Raw genomic sequence first — 21,338 nt, forward strand, 5'->3', positions numbered from 1 at the left:
CTGCATCACTCTCAGCTTGTACCTCCTATTCAGCCTAATTACAATAGCTGCCACCCTCTCGTAAATACTATAGAACTCCTCTACGTTGCCAGCTATATCCTGATTAATGAGGAATCCCACACCGACACACAACTCGACAATGGGTAGACGGGCATCGTAAATTCTCTGATAGATAGCGCTAGGTGGCGATCGTTCCGCTAGGCGGAGTGCGTGCATGCGTAGCCGAGCATGGTGGCAATCCACCCCGTTTCAAAGGGTATTACATTCCGTTTCTCGACACGAGCGGCGCGTTCTTCTTCGCTTTCTTCATCTAGTAAACCAAACAACTAAACTAACGCTCGTTACTTCGTCTTCGAGACGGTGGCGGCATTTTTTTTTTTTCATCTGAAAATGAAATTTGGTTTGGGGGGAAAGGAAATGACGCAGTATCTGTCTCACATCTCGGCGGACACCTGAACCGCGCCGTAAGGGAAGGGATAGAGTGAAAGAAGAAAGGGGCATCTCAGTGGAGTTGCTCCGGAATAATTTCGACTACCTGGGGATCTTTAATGTGCACTGACATCGCACAGCACACGGGCACCTTTTCGTTTCACCTCCATCGAAACGCTGCCGCCGCGGTCGGGTTCGAACCCGGGTACTCCAGATCAGTAGCCGAGCCCCCTAACCACTGAGCCACCGCGGCGGGTAGGGCTCATCTTCCTATCCCCGTTTGTGAGGGGCGTCCATTACGTGCTAGTGGTGGGTGGTTCATAAGTGACTTTAATGGTAATTTTGCGTCATGTATGCAGGCTGAGGTAGGCGCAATTTAAGAAGTTCAAATGCAAAATTCTGTTATGTTGAAGAGCATTGTACGGTTTGGTTTGGGGGGTCTAACGTCTAAAAGCGACTCAGGCGCTATGATGGCCGCCGTAGCGGAGGGCTTCGGATAATTTCGACCACCTGGGGTTCTTTAACGTACACTGACATCGCACAGCACACGGGCCTCTAGCATAAGCAGTGAAAAAAATCTGGGATACAACGCTCGAAACATATTTCTACTGTTGCTGTAGACACCATCAGCTTCCATTAGACGTTCCCCCTGTCTCTGATCCTTCATCATCAATTAAAACTTTATTCAAGAACTGAGGAGTTCGTAGCGCACAGGGCGCGCCCCACTGCACTCAAGCGTTTATATGTTCCTGCGGTCCATAGGGATGGTCTGCACGACCGGGTCCTCGGAGCGCAGCAGGATCTCCCATCCTCCCAGGTCTTCGGGTGTTCTTCGTTTCATACATCGGGCAAAAAAAAATTAATGTGGATTAGCTCAGCTAATCCACATTAAGTACGATCTGGCATAGACCAGTAGACTCATCGCCTAAAAAGTCTATAGTTTAGTACTGGGCTGCCAAGGGTTAGAAGGCGACTGCTAGAGTGAGCCTATTGCATGTACTAATTATCACGAATTACTCCCACCAAATACTAGTCCGCAGGGAAGTTTTTTGTTTTCTTTGAAAATAGGGTTATGTCAACATTCTGAAAGGAAAAGTACTTGATTGCAGTTACCAATACCATGCTGCTGCAACAAAATAGCAAGTGCAGCAAACAACAAATTGCAGTAATGCCAAGATTCATTGCCCAGCACTCAGTTTACCTGTGCCTCGGTGTCAACACAGCTTTTATTCCATCTTTGTCTAGCACATGTTTTTGAATTCAACAGTCATGGACATCAGCCATGTCCCATATAAACTCATTCTTCCTCACTCTACTAAAATGTACACGCTGGTCTTAGCAAAAATTGCTTCTCTTGGCCCCAGGCCATGGCACATGAAGATCATCACATTCTCCTCTGCTCCAACATAATATGCAATTAAAATGAGAAAATGCAGATAAAACTAATAACCACATTGATATGCTCACAGCAACTGACAAAACTGTGAGAGCACAAACTGGCCCAATGCAGCTCACCTTTATCAAAATGAATTTTACACAACAAAGACAACACTGCAACAGCTGACATGAAATAGTGTTGTAAAGCACCGTAGACAAATTTTTGGTTCCAATCAACGTCCCATACGATTCAAGCAACATTTCAGTTTTCCTTGGAGCTCTTTTGCATAACGTCGATGCCAAGGTACATTGCCTTTTGTTAGCAATACCGTCTATGGCTTCCAAGAAATGGGGAGTGGTTCCTTCAAGCACAGCTTTAGAAGCGCTTGTCCCAACACACGGATGGATGAGATGCAGCAATGTCCTCAGAACAGGCAGGCGCCTTGCGTACATTAATGCCACTGGCTACAAAAACATTTTAGTGTCCTTTGTGGCGAATACTCCATAGAGTACAGTCCAATGCAATCAGATGCTGCAGTCTCTGCAGCAAGTCCATAGTATCACGAGTGGCCAAGATGAAGAAATGTTGATTCAATGACGAGGCTCCAGGCACAACAGAAGAAAAATCTTTACAAATAACAGATGAAACTTGAGCTTAGTTCTGAATCTTCTCTAAAGCCTCCATGTCTTCTGCGTCCAGCTTCTGAATGGGTCGCCCTGCAATATGAAGGCACAAGGCTTGAAACAAAGGCTTTCACAGATTTCTCTTTTCACACAAGCCATGTGCATTCCTTGGTTTATTATTCTTTTAAACTGCCGCAGGCATCCATTAAGACAATCTCGGTGAAGGCAATTTCTTAGACACAATTATTAATGCTAGAAAATTTTGTTAGTTTTGCATAAAATCATAAGATAATGTGCTATGATCTGCTTCACGCACGCTCCTTGGTTAAGACAAATTTTCACAAGTACAAATCACACTGACTTCACAAGGTTGTTATTGGAGCACCGTTGCAATAAGTGCTCCTCAGTGCAGCAGTGCAAGTAAAGCAGTTTAAGTCAGTGAAGGTGTTGCCGAGAAAGAGAAATCCCCCAGCTGCTCGCGAATGGTAGCAGTCAGCTTTTTTTTTTTCATTGGTGGGAGCTTCCAGACTGCACAAGTCAAATTATCCCCTAATCCACTAAAGAATACTGCCTTTGGTCACTTAAAGTGCAATGGGCTGCACAAAACAATTACTTGGCGTAGGCGTCGCAGTAAAGAAGCTTCATCATACAAACTGTAACATACATGGGAGTTTGCCACCAGTCTAGCAGTCCGAATTATCTGGATTTCAAATTAACCAGGTTTCACTGTACTGCCACTGCAGCAGCAATTTCGTAAGGCAACTGCGCATGTAAAAAGGAACTGTACTCACCAAAGTGCTCCTCAATCTGCTTGAGGACTGCCAAGCTCCGGTTGCCGTCCACCATGTTGACAGCGATGCCCGACTTCCCAAAGCGACCCGTGCGCCCAATGCGATGCAGGTATGTCTCACAATCGGCACGGCCCTTCAAGTCCACAGGGAGGTCAAAGTTGACCACTACGGTAACCTGTTCCACATCAATGCCTGCAATTAAGTAAACATATTGACTGATCAACACTTGTCCACGTAAGCCCAGCATCTACAAATCTTGGGCAAGGTGGCAAAAGAAAGAGTGCAACATGTGCAAAGAGTAGTGTTGGTTGGTTTATGGGGTTTAACATCCCAAAGCGGCTCAGGCTATGAGGGTCGCCGTCGTGAAGGGCTCTGGATAATTTTGACCACCTGGAATTCTTTAAGGTGCACTGACATCGCAAAGTACATGGGTGTCTAGCATATCAGCTTCATCGAAATGAGATCACCGCGGCCGAGATCAAACTAGCGTCTTTCAGGTCAGCAGTCGAGCACCATAACCATTGAGCCACCATGGCGGCTGCAAACAGTGGTGTAACAGTGCTTTACTGCTAGAGTTATTTAAAAGCATGAGAAAGGATGCAGCCTGAGCACTAAGTGTAATGCCCATAATGTTACAAACAGTAGGAAAATGTATTAATACCCTCTACAAAAAAGGTAGAAACCACGGCCATCCTAAAAGCTATTACACCCTTCCCCACATTAGCAGAACTATCCTCGCATGTACAGATAGACGCAATGTTTGTTACAGCTTCCAAAAAGGGTGCATGGCTCCCAGAACATATCACATACAACCAAAAGTGCAACAATCCATCTTTCTAGATGGCCGCCTAATAGATTTCTGGTCCGAACAGAATGTCAAAAATCAAGAGAGTGGCCCTTCACACTACTGACAACAATTTATCTCGTCCTTCCCCAATCATGGGCATATTTTGAAGACATGAAGGTCCCACAGAAGGCACAGTCTACAGAAAAGTACTACACACTGTGATGATTCTGAGATTCCAAAAAACCACCAACCCATTGTCTCATTACTTTAGCTTACTAAGTATATTATCCTCCTCCCTTTTTTTTCACACACGATGTACAATTCAATATCTAAGATTTCTTATGGTGGCAGCAGCAGTAGTTGGCTTCAAAGAGCCCCAGCTATCAGCCCAAACAGTGTTCTGAAAGCATTACATTAACCACAGTAATAATAATAACGAGAGAAAAGAAAACGGTGTGCCAACTAAGGCACATGTAGACCCAGCCTTCAACAACTGGACTCATAATCCACCAGCTCACGAGATCATCCACAGCTTCTGCTCAAAGTTGGCCAAATGTGCCCATATGTAACTGTTCTTGCCATTGCATCTGAACTATTTCAGCAGCACTGAATCCCCCAACAAGCCCAAGTAATATATACAAGCAATACCAAAGGCCTGGCCATGCAGAAAAAAGCCAAGGCAAGACTCACCCCTGGCGCAGACATTGGTGGTGATGAGGACACGCTCAAGGCCTCTCCGGAAGCGGCCAAGCACAGAAATTCGCTGCTCAATCGTGAGCTCTCCAGACAGCAGAGCCACAGCATGGCCCTCCTTCGTCATCTGGCCAGCCAGCCAGACTGCCGACTGGCGTGTGTGACAGAACACAATGGTCTGGCCGATCGCCAGCACGCCATAGATGTTGGAGATGGCCTGGAACTTCTCTTCCATGCTGGAGCACAGCACGTAGTACTGCCTAATGTTCTCCAAACTTTCCTCCTCCTTGCGCAACCGGATCACCACAGGGTTGGAGATGATCATTTCGGCAAACTCCATCACGTCTTTGTCGTATGTCGCCGAGAAGAGCATCATCTGGCAAGTTGGAGAAAGGCGCCTGAAAGACAGCAGGTTCCAACGTGACCACTCCAAACCACATTCTAAGTGTGCTCCACAGCAAAAGCAAACCCACAAATACGAATTTAGCAATAAAAATACCTGGTTCATATACTTTTGCTCACTGAAGATATCTACAATAAAACCTAGTTTATTCAGACTTCAAGGAACCAGGAAGAACGGCCGAATAAGGCTGAACTATCAAACGGCCGCAAAAAAAGTAGCGAAAACCCGTTCTCATCTAGTAAATTTATTTGGTGAAAAACTTGGCAAAGGTCTCCTCTTTATGAGACGAAAACTGCACAGCAACAACAATCTTTTGCAGTTCTATTATATGCTCTACTGTGCGCACACTGTCGGCAATGCCTCAGCAGAATTGCTCCACAACTGTACAAGACTTTGGGTCCTCCTTCACGCAGTGACGCGGTGGTGGTAGAACCTCACAAGTGTCGGAATCACAACAAGGAAACTTCGACAAGCGAGCAGTTTGAACATACTGGAAGGAAGTCATGGATGGAAGCAAGCAATATGACTGTCGGCGCTGGAACAGCAAGACGCGCTCAAAAAATAAGAAAGACCACTAACTTACTAATCGGCATCCAAAACTGTACGCAGCTCGGCTCAGCCAGCTAGCCAATTTGCAGCCAACAGCTGCCATCGCCATGCTATCACTGCAGGCTGGTGGCAAAGATCAGAAAAAGAAACCGCAAAACTATGCTGCCACACTAGGCTGCTCCAGGCCTTGCAAACAGGGCCCCTCCAAACTCTGTTATGCCTGCCACTGTGTGCACGTCAGCATACACAAGCAACAGTGCACTATGCGCCTCAAGCTTGAGGGATAATATCTGGATGATTGCTTGCCGGGTATGCCGTGCCTCGAGACAGCCACCCTTCGAATGAACTTGTGCCAGACTCACATTATCTGAGTTATGGAGCATTCAACACCAGAGACATACATGGGCATTCACCAAGATAGCGTCAGCACTCTGAATTCTGGAGATTTCCGAACTGATGGGAGTCGAATTAGCGACATTTTACCAAAAAGTAAAAACTACAACTAGTTATGATGTTTGTGACCCCTCCTCAAGTTGTAAACAAGGTTAAAAATAACTTCTAACAGAAGATGATTAATTATATAAGTTACGACTGTTGTGTGACCTTCACAAAACAAAGTATGTGTTCTTGCCGTACTTACATAATTTGTGCGCTGCTTTTTTGTTTTAGATTAAAGCTTCAAAATGAGAGTGCACAAATTAAACAAAGACTTTGCAAACATGTCCTAAAAACATTCATTTACAAAGGCCATAACATGCAATATAAACCATATATTTCCGAATATAACTCAACCCTACTCACACCCATCGCTAAGTAGAACAAAAAAGTTGACTTTACTGCACACTTTGTTCCATAGTTCCCCGCAGGATGGCATGACGGCACACGTGAAGCTCAAAATGATTAATGCACAACAATATTACCGTAAAGCAGTAATCAGAGGCAAGTGGAGATACAGTAAAATCTTGATCATACCAATCTCACGGGGTCATGAAAAATATTTATATCATCCGAAATTCGCGCACCATCCAAAACGAACAAATTCATATGCAGAATTTGCGGCAAGCTGTTTTCGGCTGGCAAGGTTTTGCCGGCGGCCGGGCACCACCGGCAATGCACAGGTCGCGCGCTGCCGCCGACTCGCAATGTTGGTGTAGCGTAGGTCACTCGCTGCCGCTCCCTGCTAACCAACTGTGCGTCCACGCAACTGGAGACTGTGACGTCGGCGATGACGGGTTGTGCACCCCCTTCACTACTTGCAGTGCGCACCGCACAACTAGTGATCACAACATCAGCGATGCAAGGGCCTCAAGTACCTGATGCCCGAGTGTGCGGTCGAGGCTCGCGCACTCGCATCATCCACAATGGGGTGCTGGGGTGTTCGTAACATCTGAATTCCTGCCCAGTGCACACAATTCACTCTAGCCAGGGCATTTTACGAATTCGTATCATCCCAAAATTCATACCCAACCGGGATCTTATCATCTTGAGAAAACGAAGCAGCACAAAAAAACGGGGACGAAAAAGACACACATACGACAGGACGAATGCTGTGTGTCTCTTTCGTATGTGTGTCTTTTTCGTCCCCGTTTTTTCGTGCTGCTTCGTTTTCTCAAGATGGATGATTACCAACTGGCCCAAACTTCGGTGCTTTTGCATCTTATCATCCAGATACTACTGTAAAAGGCGATAAAACTGTGCCCTTGCGTGCGGCCCAACCAACTAGAGGCAAACAGGGCCGCCAACAGTTCGGCAGTTCCCGATTCCAACGCGACGCACACTTCGGAGGTTACGTAATGTTTGCTCTCGCGTCCGGGCAAGAAGCGAGTGATGTGGTGCATCCGTTGCAGAGCTGCTATGCCTTCGCACGCCTTCAATGCAGAAAATAATGCTAGCCATCGCTTTTTTTTAATTTCTTTTCATTACTACCATCATTATCTCCTTCATGGCTATTTAGCTGGTGCCGACTTGTTTTTGAGTGCGCAGATCTCTCTAGAAGGAGGAGGAGGTGGAAGAGGCAAGGGGAGGGGTTATCAAGGCGGTTGAGGCACGTTGGCTCCGGCACCCTAATCTTTAAAAACAGTGTCCTCTAGTCATTCTTCATAGCCGCACATACGGCGGCATGACTGCATCGATCTTCCAAGCCTGCCTTGCTTACTCCCGCATGCATGCTGGTGGTCTCGCGCAGCAGGAAGCGTAAATAAAGCATGCGAGTAACTTTTTGTTTTTTATAAACCTGGGTGAATTAGGGAGCACAAATTGCACGAGGGCACTAATTGTGCAAGTAAATACGGTATTTCAGTTATTCCCAAAGACAATGAGTTTAGTCGTAGAGCAGACAAGGACACAGCAGAATTGCACGCCCATTCTACAGAACGGTTCGAGAAAGTTGCTGCAATTCTTTCAAAGATAGAACAGCGCTAGAATGCCTCTTGGCTTGTCCACAACCAGTAGCAAGGTTACGGACAGTACTTGGAAGACAAAACAGTGGTTGCAGCCTACATTACGTAAATGCCTTTACAAAATGAAAAGATAAATTCAAACTATCCAGAATTTAAGCAATAACCCACTTGTTCACAGCAGTGTCTGCGATGTTGCCACAGGCAACAAGAAGAACCTCCATGCCAGCCTGTATTCCATAATGACAAGCGTCGTGGGAAGCTAGCATCCATGCAAGGAGGACACAATTTTGATATCGCATACCACCTGCTTAGTTTTTTTTTGTTCCCTACTCAAATGAACAAGTCTCTCTGTGAGCCAACATTGTGTAACACTAGCTGTGAATAGTTTTTCAATCAAATCAGATACTGAACAAAGACCGAATCAAAACCTCGGAACCAAATCATAGCTGCAGGTGGCTCCCAGCAAGTTTCCTTTTCAGTGTCTTGTGTGTCCTAAGGAGTTGATAGATTTGGCTGCAGCAAATGGCATGCCTTTCGGCGAACCTCAGAGTTTTGGACCAATCCGAGTGCCGCATTTCGATATGCGAGACCTACAGGGGTTTCCAAAATGGTGCAATGAAGAGGCTCTGGCAGTCAAAGGCCAGTGTTTTTGACGGCCAATCACAAGCAAATGCAAATTCTGCTGCCCCGTGGCTGGGAACAAGGTCCACAGATGATGGTGGAATCTAAAATGATTGCGTCAGCTTTCCAGCAGGCAGCTTATAACATCATAAGGCAAGTGCTGTACTTTGGTAGCAGTGGGAAGGATGGAGTAACAACGAAAATAATGAGAAGCTTACTTGTGGATGCGTATAGACTGGTCATGGTGACCTTGCTGTGCAATCATGATGTCTGCCTCATCCAGCACGAACACCTTAATGCGTGACAGGTCGAAGAACTTGAACTTGAAGGCCCAGTCAATGATCTTGCCTGGTGTGCCCAAGATCACCTGGTCCTCGATCTTTTCTCCTTGAGAGACTGCAAAGTGCCAAAACAACCCCATTCAAGCAATTCTGACAATAACAATTAGCGTCCAAGTGCTTTTTAGATTCAACCACAACCACAGCTTGATAACTTTTGTCTTCCAGTTCATTTCAACCTTTTCCACATTAGAAAGCACGCTACACACCAGGGCACTGCAAATGCACAGACAGCCAATGTATATATAAAGCCCCAAGTGCCCCTTTCTGGTGAAGCACATCCACATAACCCCATATGAAATATTTCGACCCTAAAGAACATGTCACATGCCACGACAACATGACCAATTTCAACCTAGATAATGTCATATGACACAACGTCATCTAATGACCTCCCTTTTCCTTGCTGTTTGTTGCTAGCAGTCTGCAGCTGCTTGGGAAAAAAAAGGGCTCAGCTATATGACACACGCAGAGATATGTGGGCTACGGCCAACGTCACCCAGCGGCATTTTCGTAATGTATGACAGAAATCTCCTGCTCTGAACGGCTTCTAGGAGGACTATTCAAACACCACCTCAAAAAACAGTTCTTGTGGTGTAAGACAACCTCCACTACAGTCGCAGCCATCTTGCTATGAACGCTTGTAACAAATATCCATCCTGCACACTGCAGATGGCTTACTTTTCGAGATAGCAAATTTTTGCAAATAACCACAATTAAACAACCAACTGTTCCCATGAACAATTTATACCATCACACAGTGTAAAGGAAGCACCATGGGATGGACAGAGCTTCCATGGTGAAAGCCTGAATTCACTGAAAAATAAATTCCGAAATTTCCATGCTACAAAGCGGTTTCATTATGATGTCTTAAAGAGCAGCAAAAGCAATGATTGATGGCAATGATTGATGGTTATCTGATAGGCTTTCCTGAAGCATTCACATAATGTTCACCAAACTGTAGCCCATGCGCATCTTTACAAGCCTTTCGAGACTGTGTAGACCTCAACAGATCACACTTAGTGTGCAATATTTATCGTACTGGCTCACAAGTCCACCTTGATGTCGAACGCACTGTGTCCTTTCTCCATTGCGTCTTGCACACGTGTAACATATGAGAAAATAAACCAAATTTGCCACAGCTGTTTAGAACAAGCCACTGACGCCGAGGGCGTTTGGCTGCAAGAGTTCTGGTCAGCTTGCTAGGGCAAAGTTACCTGCATTTTTGGTGGCTAGCCTTTGCAGAAGCTATGGCTAGGGCCCCTAGTTTTCCACAATTCTGCAAAAAATCGTGGATTTAAGAATTTTTTCCGGAATTCTGTGTTAGCAGCCACATTCTTTTTTCTTATGCTATTGTTACGGACATCAGGAGGAACGACAGTATGACAGAAAAATTATATTTGCACGAACATAAGAGGGAGACAGAACTGAGGAGAATTTGAAAATAAATATTATTACGATTATAATGCAACCTCAAACAGATCAGACCAACCATAGCTGAGGGCACACACAAAAAAAACGCAGACGGCATGTTATAATATGAAAACAGTGGATAAGTCGACTTATACCCCTGTTACATGGCCAGTTTCAATGGCCATCAAGTCGAGGGCCTTCGAAATTCTCAATCACCATCAAACTCGAAAGAGTTGTGTTGCTGCTACACGGCAAATCTCAATTGCCATTGAAATGGTTCTCGTGTCTTAAAATTATACCAAATACCAATTTAGTGTCTTAAAATTATACCAAAACATGAGTAAGTACAGCAAAAATTCGAGCTTGTGAAACCCTCCTCTACAGTATCATGTAGAAAGTATAGCGCAATGCCCTTCCCACATGGCAGAAAAGCAGGTCCGAAAATTACTGCAATGCATTCAAAATGTCATCAGATCTTTCCGTTACTTGTGCGTGTGCTTCCAGTGGTTGGATCTGCAGTGATGTCCAACATGTGCTCGCATTTTTAAAGGTATGACAAACCAGAACTCATCTGCATCACTCAAGATGCGGCACATGCTGCTTGTAAAATGCAGATTTTGAAGCAACATTCACAGTGCGTTCTGGGATAAATGACTATTACAACTGTTTGCAGTTATATACCGCACTGTGTGCATGACAGCCCAGAACTAACAATCATAATTACTCGCATAATTTCAGCACTCCCAACATTTTAGAAAGATTTCTGAAAAAAAAAAAAAAAAAACTTTTACTCGCATATTTTGCGCTCACTTCTGCGACAGAGCATGTAAGCGGGTGCGTTCAAGGCGGGCATGGCAAGATCGGTGCGGTCGCGTTGCCGTACGTGGTTGCAAAAGGTGCAAGTGGTGAGGGCACGAATTATGCGCTGTTTACCTGCCATGCTTGCACTGGTGGTCGCTTTCCCGGACAATCAGTTGCGCATGCACCCAAATCCGAAACTACCAAACCGTTTGCTGTTCTGTTTGCCCCTACAGACAGCCGGGCACGCGCGAAGGCGGCATTTTATCACGCCCTTTATCTCCCACTGCTGACTTAGTGGTTGTATTGTTGCGATTTTATTGCTTCGAGCTGCACACGTGGCGTCATGCCAACACGCGGGGAACAACATAACGTAGGGCGGGGAGGGAGGAGGTATGCGTGTTGTATTTCTTCTTATCATTGAAAACTAAACATTTCGACAGATTTGCTTGTCTGGTTGTTTTTGAAGACTTATAATAAACTGCACATCTCCAACCAAAAACTAACTTTAACCCAACGTTTCAAAGCCAACTCGGCTCCTTCATCAGGGGTGACTGAGGGCAGTAGCTAGCATCTCTAAGTATGGAGGGGAGGAGGGGGTCAAAGGAACGAAAGCTGTGATGCAAAAGGCATGAGAGAGGGGGGTGGGGGGGAGAGTTAAGGCTGTGAGTCACGTTGTCGCACGGTGGGGAGGCGGTCAATGGCGACTTTTTTTTTGTTGAGTTGAAGAGCGAAGTCCCTGGGCATATACTCGGCGCAGGTTTCCTTTTTTTTGGTATACGAGGGATGCGAGATGGCAGCCCGGTCTACATACAGGCGGCAACATACAGTATATATTGCGCGTTATAACCTCTGTAGTGCTTTTTAGGGCGGGTTCCAAAAATTTTCGCATAATTAGTGCACCCCTTTTTGAAGCCTTAATTTAAAGAAAAAAAGAGTGCAAATTATGCAAGCACTGTCAACTGTAGCACTGTTACGTCCCAACGTATGCGCTCCTAAAATTAAACTACAAAAGTGCCAGCACTATGTGTAGACAGGCCGCATGAAAGGCAAGCACTCTGGCTTCAAACAATGCATGCCACTACCTGCTCTCGAGTCTGCCATCAGTCCCTTTGTGCCACCACAAACATTTGATCATTTTCAGCCATCCACTGAAGTGTGCAGTACTTATTCTGTTGTGAAAGAGCTACTGCAGGACCAAGAGTAATTACTTTCTCAATGAGGTTAATTTGAACAGGCCCTATACACTTGAACACATCTATGTGTCACTTTGAAAGAAAACTAATCGGAAGTCTTGTGCACTAAAACTTAGTGCTACACACTTACCCTCCACACAAAAGCAGAGCCAGTTAAGGAAAACACTCCCAGACTTTTTGCTATTCCCACGCCCCTTTCCCACCCACCTTCCAACCACACTCTCCAAGGCCTACTCCAAACACATGACCACACAGACCGGACATGTACACAGGAGTACTCACTACCCATACACCACGAATGATGCCTGAGCTAACTGATGTGAGTTTTTAGTTACAATGGTGATGCCGTTTACACTCAATAAACTCTCCTGAACAGCTAAAGTAAATAGAAGCCATCATCTCCTGTCCCAATTGTGCACTGCATGTTAACAATATTCCAAAAGCGAAATATGAGACTTCTTGACCATTTTCAGTCTGCATGTCAAACCTACGCTTATGTAGCTGGATGAAGACTTAAATGATTAATATGTAGTTTGCACTGACGTCACAGTGGCCACCATCTTTGGGACCAGAAAGCGCAGCGAAAACTGGGGCTTTTTGCTAATCCGCTTATCATCGAACGGTTCCCGCATATACGGTAGAAGCTGGCCTCTGCACTCAAAGATGCACTTGTGACATCATGTGCGAAGTAACTACACTGGGCCCACACTGTCTAAACCTTTCTACACTCCGATTTTAGCCAAAAGGCCAATGCAAGGCTTTAGGAGGTCTACTTTTTAAATTCTCAAAGGTCACTGGTCGTCTAGGACAACAGTAAAAGATATACATTGCTTAACCCATGAGCCACAGCGGGAACAACTGCCAATATAATCAACGCAGGAATAATACCTCCTGCCCGAATCTGCATCATTTCAGACAGACCTACTCAACAATACACATACAACTCTAATAAATGTTTTAAGATTGTGCAAATGAAGGAGGATAGGAAATCAGTCAAAAAGTCTACCATGGTTGTGCATTCTATGGTTGTGCACTCTATAATCTAACTGAAAAGCTGCACCCTTCTTGGCTTGGAGCATGGCCTGAAGAGGTCAGAATAATTACGGCAGCCTATTTCAATACTACAGAGGTGCCATTCTTTAAGCTACTCTGGCCTTCATCATATGGCCCCTGCCAGAGTGGATAGAAGTCACCCCTTCCTGCAGCTGCCACAAGCACCTGAACTATGGAACCGAAGTGCAGCTTCCTAGCTGTAGCCAGGAAAGGTAAGTTCATGCCACATCAAGTTCAACTATGTCTCTGCTGACACTTCGGCCGAACATACAGAATGAATCACGAAAAGGGAAAGGGAGCTTACAGGTGACTCCGCGCACGGCGTAGCAGAACGTGATGCGAGTGCAGAATTGAGCCATATTTTTGGCCACCTCGCCCGTCTGGATGGCAAGTTCGTAAGTGGGAGACAGGATCAGCACCTGCGGATAGCGCTGCTCCTCCTCCACTCGGCTCAGGCTGGCCAGAATGAACGCAGCAGTCTTGCCTGTGCCGCTCTGCGACTGCGCTATCATGTTCTGTGGCGGGTCTGCTAGCAACGTGGGCAACGCAGTCTCCTGGATCTTGGACGGCAGGTTGAAGCCGCTCGCGTACACGCCTCTCAGCAGCTCGGGTCGCAACTTGAGCTCTTCGAAAGTCTTGATTGAATAGAGCGGCGACTTGGGATCCTTGCGCTGCACCTCTACATCGTGAGTAGAGTGAATCAGCCGCGAACGAAGTATCTTCCGCATGAGGGACGCTTCGGCCGCTGAGACCTCTGCAACGAGATCAGTTGTCAAGCGGTGGTCTTGCCGATCGCCTAAAACTTATTTGACAGCGCTTACCGGGCTCATCGCTGTTGGCGGATGGAGGCTGTGCATTATCACCGTCGCTGGTGCCGGCCCCATCGGTGTTGCGAAGTGTGTCGCCGGACCCATCGAGGCTGACGCCGCTAACCTGAAATAAAAAAAAGAAAAAACATGCGTCAGCGGACTGCGACGCATCCGACCACGCCGGTTTCTACCTGGTCGCTCAGACCCGAGAGAACCTTCTCTTGTTCATCGGCGTCAAGCGCCCAACTTGACATTTTGCTTCAGTCACAGTTGGCCGTTCTCAGATTCAGTGAATTTACCGCAGGTCTCCCCCGCTCCAAGTTCCGAACGCTGCAAATGAAGTGGATGGGCGGATGTTAGTGTTAGCAGCATTGACAAGATTTCCTCCAAAAACAGGCGAAGTAGGCAGTGTAAAAAAAAAAACTACGATGTTAAAGGAAGCTGAGTAGGGGCGCTCCCAAACACATTTAGCCATGTAACAAAAGCGTTCTTTTTCTAACTAACGCAAAAACGTTTGTCATAATTGCAGCGTGAATTTTACGAAACAATAAATGTGCGCTGCTTATTTTTTCGCTTCCCTGTGGGCTCATCCACGTCGCAGAGCGGCGCGAACGGCGGCGTCAACATGGCCGCGCTCATCCAGGTGGTCGCTCGCCAAGCACAACTGACTTTCGCCCGTAGCCTCATCTCGGACGAATCTTTTTGTGAGCGTCTCGCTCGCTTGCAGAGGACTATCGGCCAAGTCACCTGCAAAGATGTCAACTTGGACGAAAAATTGCTGCATTCGCTGTCGAAGACCACCAACGGCGGCAGAGAGGCGCCCATCATGTATATCCCCCTGTACGAGAACCGGACTTTCAGCATGAGCATCTTCATAATACGACGCGGCGAACGTATTCCACTGCACGACCACCCGGGCATGTTCGGTGTCCTTAAAGTGCTGCACGGTTCCGGGACCATCAGCAGCTACAGCGCCGTGAGGCCGCCCAGTGGCGACGAGCTCGAAGCGGAGCGCCACCCGGACGTGGCCGTGTCCTCGGACAGTGCGCCCTGCTGCCTGACGCCGACCGAGCGCAACTTTCACGAGATACGTGCGCTGGATGGGCCGCTCGCTTTCCTCGACATACTGGCCCCGCCGTACGATGGCAAGGTACGGGACTGCCACTACTACAGCGTCGCGGACGGCGTCGCCGCTGCCGTCGTGCGCCTACGTCGTATGGAGCCACCGGGCGATTTTTGGTGCGAGAATGCGACCTACCGTGGACCGCCCATTGCCCCCAATCTATTCTCGGCGGAATAATAGGGCCGCGCATTGAGCTACGCTCGGTTAGAACCTGCAGTTGTGCATCGTCCAAGTGCGGGTCGTGCATCGTTCGCGAGGATCTTCGTAGTGGCTGTGGAGCCCGTGGGATCGCTGTTCTGCATGCCCCGCCTCTTTGTGCTCACCACACGATTGTTTTGTTCGTTACTCTTGTTTGACTAAATACATATATGCCAACGGCGACCGGAGCGCCTCTGCAACAAGCAGTGTTTGTACTGCGTGATGTTTTCGTGCAAACTTTAATAATGGCCTGCAGCATTCGAATTCCAACGAAGGAGAAAAATTGCGCATTGAAAAAAAAAAGTTTTCCAGTTCTTTTCGGATAATTTATCATTGTGCTCCTTGTTTTTTCAAAATGCTTTCTTTTTTTTCAGGCAGTCCTTTTTGTTCTGCGCACATTGTTACTCCGTTTCTGCCGAAAATTCAGGACTATAAAAAAACAACTTCACAACAAATCGTATGAATTTATTAATTGTAACGCTTTGTTTCAGCTGTGAAGCGGTTTATTTTTCATTGCAATCACGTCATTGATATGCAATTTCCTTGAAGCCGATTGCAATATTTTTTCAATTCAGCCATTTATAAAATATGTTTAAACCACAAAAAATTTGCAGCACATCCCTGTACTTGCCACTGGTCTGGCTTTTTTCCTTGCATGTGTGTTTGTTAATGAATCGCTGCACGTGGTCCCCAGTCCAATTTCCACATACCTGCTGTTACTCACGCAGCAGAAATTTTGTTTCGATGCAAAAATTAGGTTTGAAACCAGGGTTGCTATTGCTGTTTCGACATTGCAAAGGCAAGGGGGGAAAAAGCAGCTATACCAGCTTCATTTTTGTTTGCAAGAATGGGTCATTCTGCTGCCTTGGTTTTGCTAATAAATCTATTCCAAACCGAGATTGAAATCGTTAAAAAAATTCATTGCACAACTGGAAGACCAACAGTCGGTTGCATTTGTGCACCCCTTCTGGCTTGTGAGGAAATGTGAAGCTGAAATTTGCTTTTATTACTATTATTCTACACAGCAGAACTGTCAAAAGCATACAGAGATTTCAGTGCACATGGAAGGACACCAGTGCCGAATTATGGCGCAATCAAGATCTCAACACAGTTTGAAACCAGTCACAAAGCCCCACTGCTATTGCTCGAAATTCAAATTCAATTCAAAGCTACTACAGCATGCCTAAAAACCCAGTGTTGCTCTGGCACCTAAATATCTACCAGCCAAACAACAGGCCATTGTCTTTAAACATTTTATTAAATTTCTACTATAGTGTCTATAGTCTGCCTAAGTAATTTTGTTCTTTTTCCAAAACGCTTTTAACAAATTCAAGGAAAACCATGACCAGACCACTGTACAGGTATGGCAGATGAAATGAGCAAGCCGATTTCCTTGAGCCCAAAGTAGACAGTTCCTCTGTTGCAAACCCCATCACACATCTTCACAACTTCCATAGCATTAAAAAAAAAAAAAGGAAAATCTGCGCATTATTAACTCTTGTTAAACAAGGACATGAGGGGACATGATTTTGTGCTGCATGAAAAGTGTAGGCTCCAGCTTGTGCATTCGACTGCATTTTTAAGCTTAGTTTGTGCAGTTGCATTGCTTAAAAACTCCCTTAGTCTGACCCTCACATAAACTTGCTCGTTTTGTGACCATTCTCGTTCAACTACACCTTTGCTACCTTTAGAATCACTCGAGAAACTTAGCTGCACTAAGACAATTCAGCTGTTTTTAACACCTTCTGAACATGTCAAGGGCACACCATTTCTAGCACAGTGAGACTAAACTGCAACAAAGCCGTGTGTGATCGAGGGGCATAAATGACATACAGTAACGTATCACACATGAAAGCGATTATACGAAATGCTGTCATTAGCAGGCAATTCATAAAGTGTTGAATGCCTATAGTTCACTACCAAGGAGCAACTTTCATTGCGTGTAATTTTTAAAACAAATAAAAATCCAGCGTGTCTAAGCACAGCTCTCATTTGTCTTTATGCAGAGGAACATAAATTTAAACATGTACAGAAGGTACCGCACTTGCTCGCGTAATTTGTGCACCCCTAATTTATTACCCGGATTAATAAAAAATACTTTTACTCGCATATTTTGCGCTCCCTGCTGCACAAGTACACCAGCACGCATGCAGGTGCATGCAGGGCAGGCTTGGGAAGAGTGCGCGGCTGCGAAAGCTGAGCGAGTGGTATAAAAAAAAAACATTCATTTGTAAATTAGTTTCAGTAAAGAAAAGTCAACTGCGTACCGCTGCACGGCTTGTTTGCGCTGGCGGTTGCTTTCCAGTACAAACGGCTGCGAGAGCACTCTTCTGGTAACCTGCGGAATGTGCATCGCGCCAGAATCCAAAACTTACCGAGCCGTTGGCTGTTCGTTTTGCCGCTGCTCAGCCGGGCCGCATGTGAGGGCGCCGTTTTATTGCCTTGTATCTCCATTTGCCTCCTACTGCTGGCTTTGCAATTGTATCGTTCCGCATTTACAGCTTTGAGCTGCGTACAGACTGTCATGCCATCATGCCGGGAACTATATAGTTGGCCTGTGGCGGGCACTTTCTTGGCCAGTGAGGGGCACGAGTTGTGGGGTCTACTTATATGCGGCAATATATCGCATACATTGCACGTTTGAAGTTTTTTTTCTTTAGGACGTATTCGCGAAATCTATGCATAATTCGTAACCCCCCCCCCTTCCCCCCCATTTTTTTTTTAAGCTTAGTTTGTGCAGTTGCATTGCTTAACAACTCCCTTAGTCTGACCCTCACATAAACTTGCTCATTTACTTGCCTTAATGCATAAACTTGCCTTAATTTTGGGACAAAAAAGTGTGCAAATTACGTGAGTAAATACGGTATGTACCAGAGGGGTGTGGAAAATCCTGCAGTCAACTTTCGCCTTTATAGCAAGTATTCAGTTGGCTGTTAACTGGTGGACCCTTGACATAGTTCTAGATAGTTTTAGGTGCTTTTTCTTTTCCCCCAAGTTTATGCCTTGGCTACAGTTACAGGGCATGGCTCCTTGTGCAGCCTAAGGCACACCAGGTAAGTTCAAATTCTAATTTGTACAAACTCGCTGGCATCAGAAATTATAGAGCCGACAAAACTTCAGTTAGTCCTTACACTTACACAGCTTAAGCTAACTGCTCAGAGATTCAGCATTTCGACAATGCATACATTGCAATATTTAGTCCATGGACTATGTAGAGACTAAATGAAACAAGCAGCGTCATTTTTCCCTCAGCAAGTGTGTGGGCTAATAAATATCTACAAAGAGGACCCAATCACATCAATTAACTTATCTAGCGAAGAAAGTTGGTGACCAACTCAAATACCAGCTGTCCTTTAATATGGATGCTTCCATTATTTTTCACTGTTCGGTGCCTTGCTACCAAGTTACTCTGAGTAAGTAGCACTAGCAAGGTCAGGCTATTGGGAGTCAACAGGGCTCCATACGGAATCGCCTTCAAGGACCTGCAGTGCTATTTTTTCGAAAATACCAGCTGTCCTTTAATATGGATGCTTCCATTATTTTTCACTGTTCGGTGCCTTGCTACCAAGTTACTCTGAGTAAGTAGCACTAGCAAGGTCAGGCTATTGGGAGTCAACAGGGCTCCATACGGAATCGCCTTCAAGGACCTGCAGTGCTATTTTTTCGACTTTGCTTTCATATTTCTACTATTACGTCTGACTGAAGTGTCACAATGCTGCTCTTTGCAGCCTGCACTCACAAAGTGTTGCACATAAATCAGCAGTTAGCATCACTGGGTCACATCCTCTGTTGCACTGTCCTAGCAGACTTATTACCATGGAAGCATTTGCACTGCAAATGCACATACAAGAGCATATGCAATTTGTACATAAAAATTGGCTGCACAACCTGGTTTCGTTTGTAGCAAAGGTGGCAACAAACCGGTGTGCAAATTCAGCTACATAAACTACAAGATGTACACCTGGTCACTAAACTCTTGTCCCACTGTGGCCCACTTGCATACCTCAGCAAGTTCTACACAACCACGTGATTCTTAATGCCCCTCTAAAAACAGACCACTTTTCAAGGAACTACGAGGCAGAGCCCAACACCAGTGTACTGCTGTTATTGTGCATTCAGCCAAGCCTACAAAGCTGCCTTAGTTAATGGCATGGTGCCAAGCTTATAAGCACCGCCAAAAAAACTTGCTGTGCTCATGAGTTGCTTCCAGTTGTAAACACATGTTAACAAGTTGCTTTCAGGAGTATCCCAGCTGTACCAAAACACAATACAGGACAAGGTGTGCGCACAAGGTATATATGTTGCTTATGAAGGGATTTTCAGCAAGCTTTGCCCTCTGGCAGGACTGAGACTTCACAATAAAATAAAAGTTATAGTCCCGATCATTAGGCTCTGCAAGTCATCGAGCAACTGGGGTGTTGACATAACAGTACATTCAGATGCTGACCTCTTCATAAGACACAAAGAATGCTCTTCATATGTTGCTTCACATATGGAAACAGCCAGAAATCCAATGGTGTGAAGCTAGGCTATATGGTAGACTAGGCACAACAGTCACAGTCATTCTACTACTGCCAGCAGAGACCACTGTACCGGTGTCTGAAATACATGGGCATTCACGGCAACTATAAAGCGACGTGCCTCAGAGAGACCTTCTACACTGTAAATGGAAATAGAATACACTCGTGACAATTCAAACTCTGATAATTAGAACTTTCGCTTAATTCAAACAATTTTCAAAATTTTGGTTGCCTGGCTATATTTTCAACGCATTTTAAAGCCGCTTAATTCGTATATCTTAAATTCGCTTAATTTAAACTCTTTAGCTAACCAACACTCCCAGCAAGAGAGAGAGGCAGCCAAGGTCAGATACATCAGGTTTGCGGCGCCGTGCGAGCTGAAAATTCAGCCCTCCAATTGTAAAACTCAGTTGCGGTCCGTACGGAATCATGTAGATCGGAGTCACCCTGTCTCCGCACAGTTTCATTATCTGAGCTTCGCTACCAGCTTGTGACAACATCGGCCATCGGACGCGCATCAGCGAGCAAAGGCCAGCTGCATGCCGGCTCGAACGGCGATTGGAGCCCGCTGGTCTTTTTAGGAGTCTCATAGCTCCAGCACTAATGTGCGTTCCCCTGCGTGGTCATTACAAGCTGCTTGCTGTGCACAGGCTCTATCGCTACTGAGTCGTACTGAAGGAAGCCGCGGAAGGCCTTACTATTTTGGAACAGTTCTGCGTTGATAATTCTTGGAGTGGGAATGCAGTACACTATTGACAAAAGTGCGAAAAACTGACATTGCCATGCAGTTCTCACTAAAAACCAGATAAGCCATTGCAGTGGCTCAGAGGTTATGGTGCTCAGCTGCTGATCCAATATATGGGGGTTCGATCTCGGCCGCAGCGCTCGCATTTAAAAGGAGGCGAAATGCTAGAGGCTCATGTACTGCGAGATGTCAGTGCACGTCAGAAACCCAGGTGGTAAAAATTTTTCGGAGTTTCACACTATAGTGTCCCTCATAGCCAGAGTTGCTTTGAGACATCAAATCACAAACAAAACCAAACCAAACTAAAAAGCAGGTGACCACTGCTTATTTTTTTATCAGTTAAGTTCCCTGCAGTGCAAAACTTTTCTGAAAACTTTTTTGCAGGCATTTGACTATTAAAACTAGATAATTCGACCTTTCTTCCAGCTCCTTGGGGTCCCAATTAATGTGGTTTTACTCTACTGGAAACCAG

At 45.7% G+C, this 21,338-nt stretch overlaps 2 protein-coding genes across 2 annotated transcripts; one reads left to right on the forward strand and one right to left on the reverse strand.

Moving 5' to 3' along the window:
* Window positions 1-1,621: 1,621 nt before the first annotated feature.
* Dbp80 (putative ATP-dependent RNA helicase Dbp80) lies at window positions 1,622-14,685 on the reverse strand. Its single transcript, XM_077654353.1, has 7 exons — window positions 14,472-14,685; window positions 14,293-14,404; window positions 13,776-14,225; window positions 8,892-9,069; window positions 4,699-5,099; window positions 3,222-3,413; window positions 1,622-2,523 (listed from the first exon to the last, which is right to left on the reverse strand). The coding sequence occupies exons 1-7, from the start codon at window positions 14,532-14,534 to the stop codon at window positions 2,462-2,464; spliced, it is 1,458 nt and encodes a 485-aa protein (XP_077510479.1). The 5' UTR covers window positions 14,535-14,685; the 3' UTR covers window positions 1,622-2,461.
* A 191-nt stretch (window positions 14,686-14,876) lies between these two features.
* Window positions 14,877-16,500, forward strand: LOC144121244 (2-aminoethanethiol dioxygenase). The gene has a single exon (XM_077654354.1). It carries the CDS (start codon window positions 14,906-14,908, stop codon window positions 15,578-15,580), a length of 675 nt encoding a protein of 224 aa, XP_077510480.1. The 5' UTR covers window positions 14,877-14,905; the 3' UTR covers window positions 15,581-16,500.
* Window positions 16,501-21,338: the final 4,838 nt, after the last annotated feature.

This window comes from Amblyomma americanum, chromosome 2 (assembly GCF_052857255.1).
Source record: "Amblyomma americanum isolate KBUSLIRL-KWMA chromosome 2, ASM5285725v1, whole genome shotgun sequence".
Lineage (NCBI taxonomy): Eukaryota > Metazoa > Arthropoda > Arachnida > Ixodida > Ixodidae > Amblyomma > Amblyomma americanum.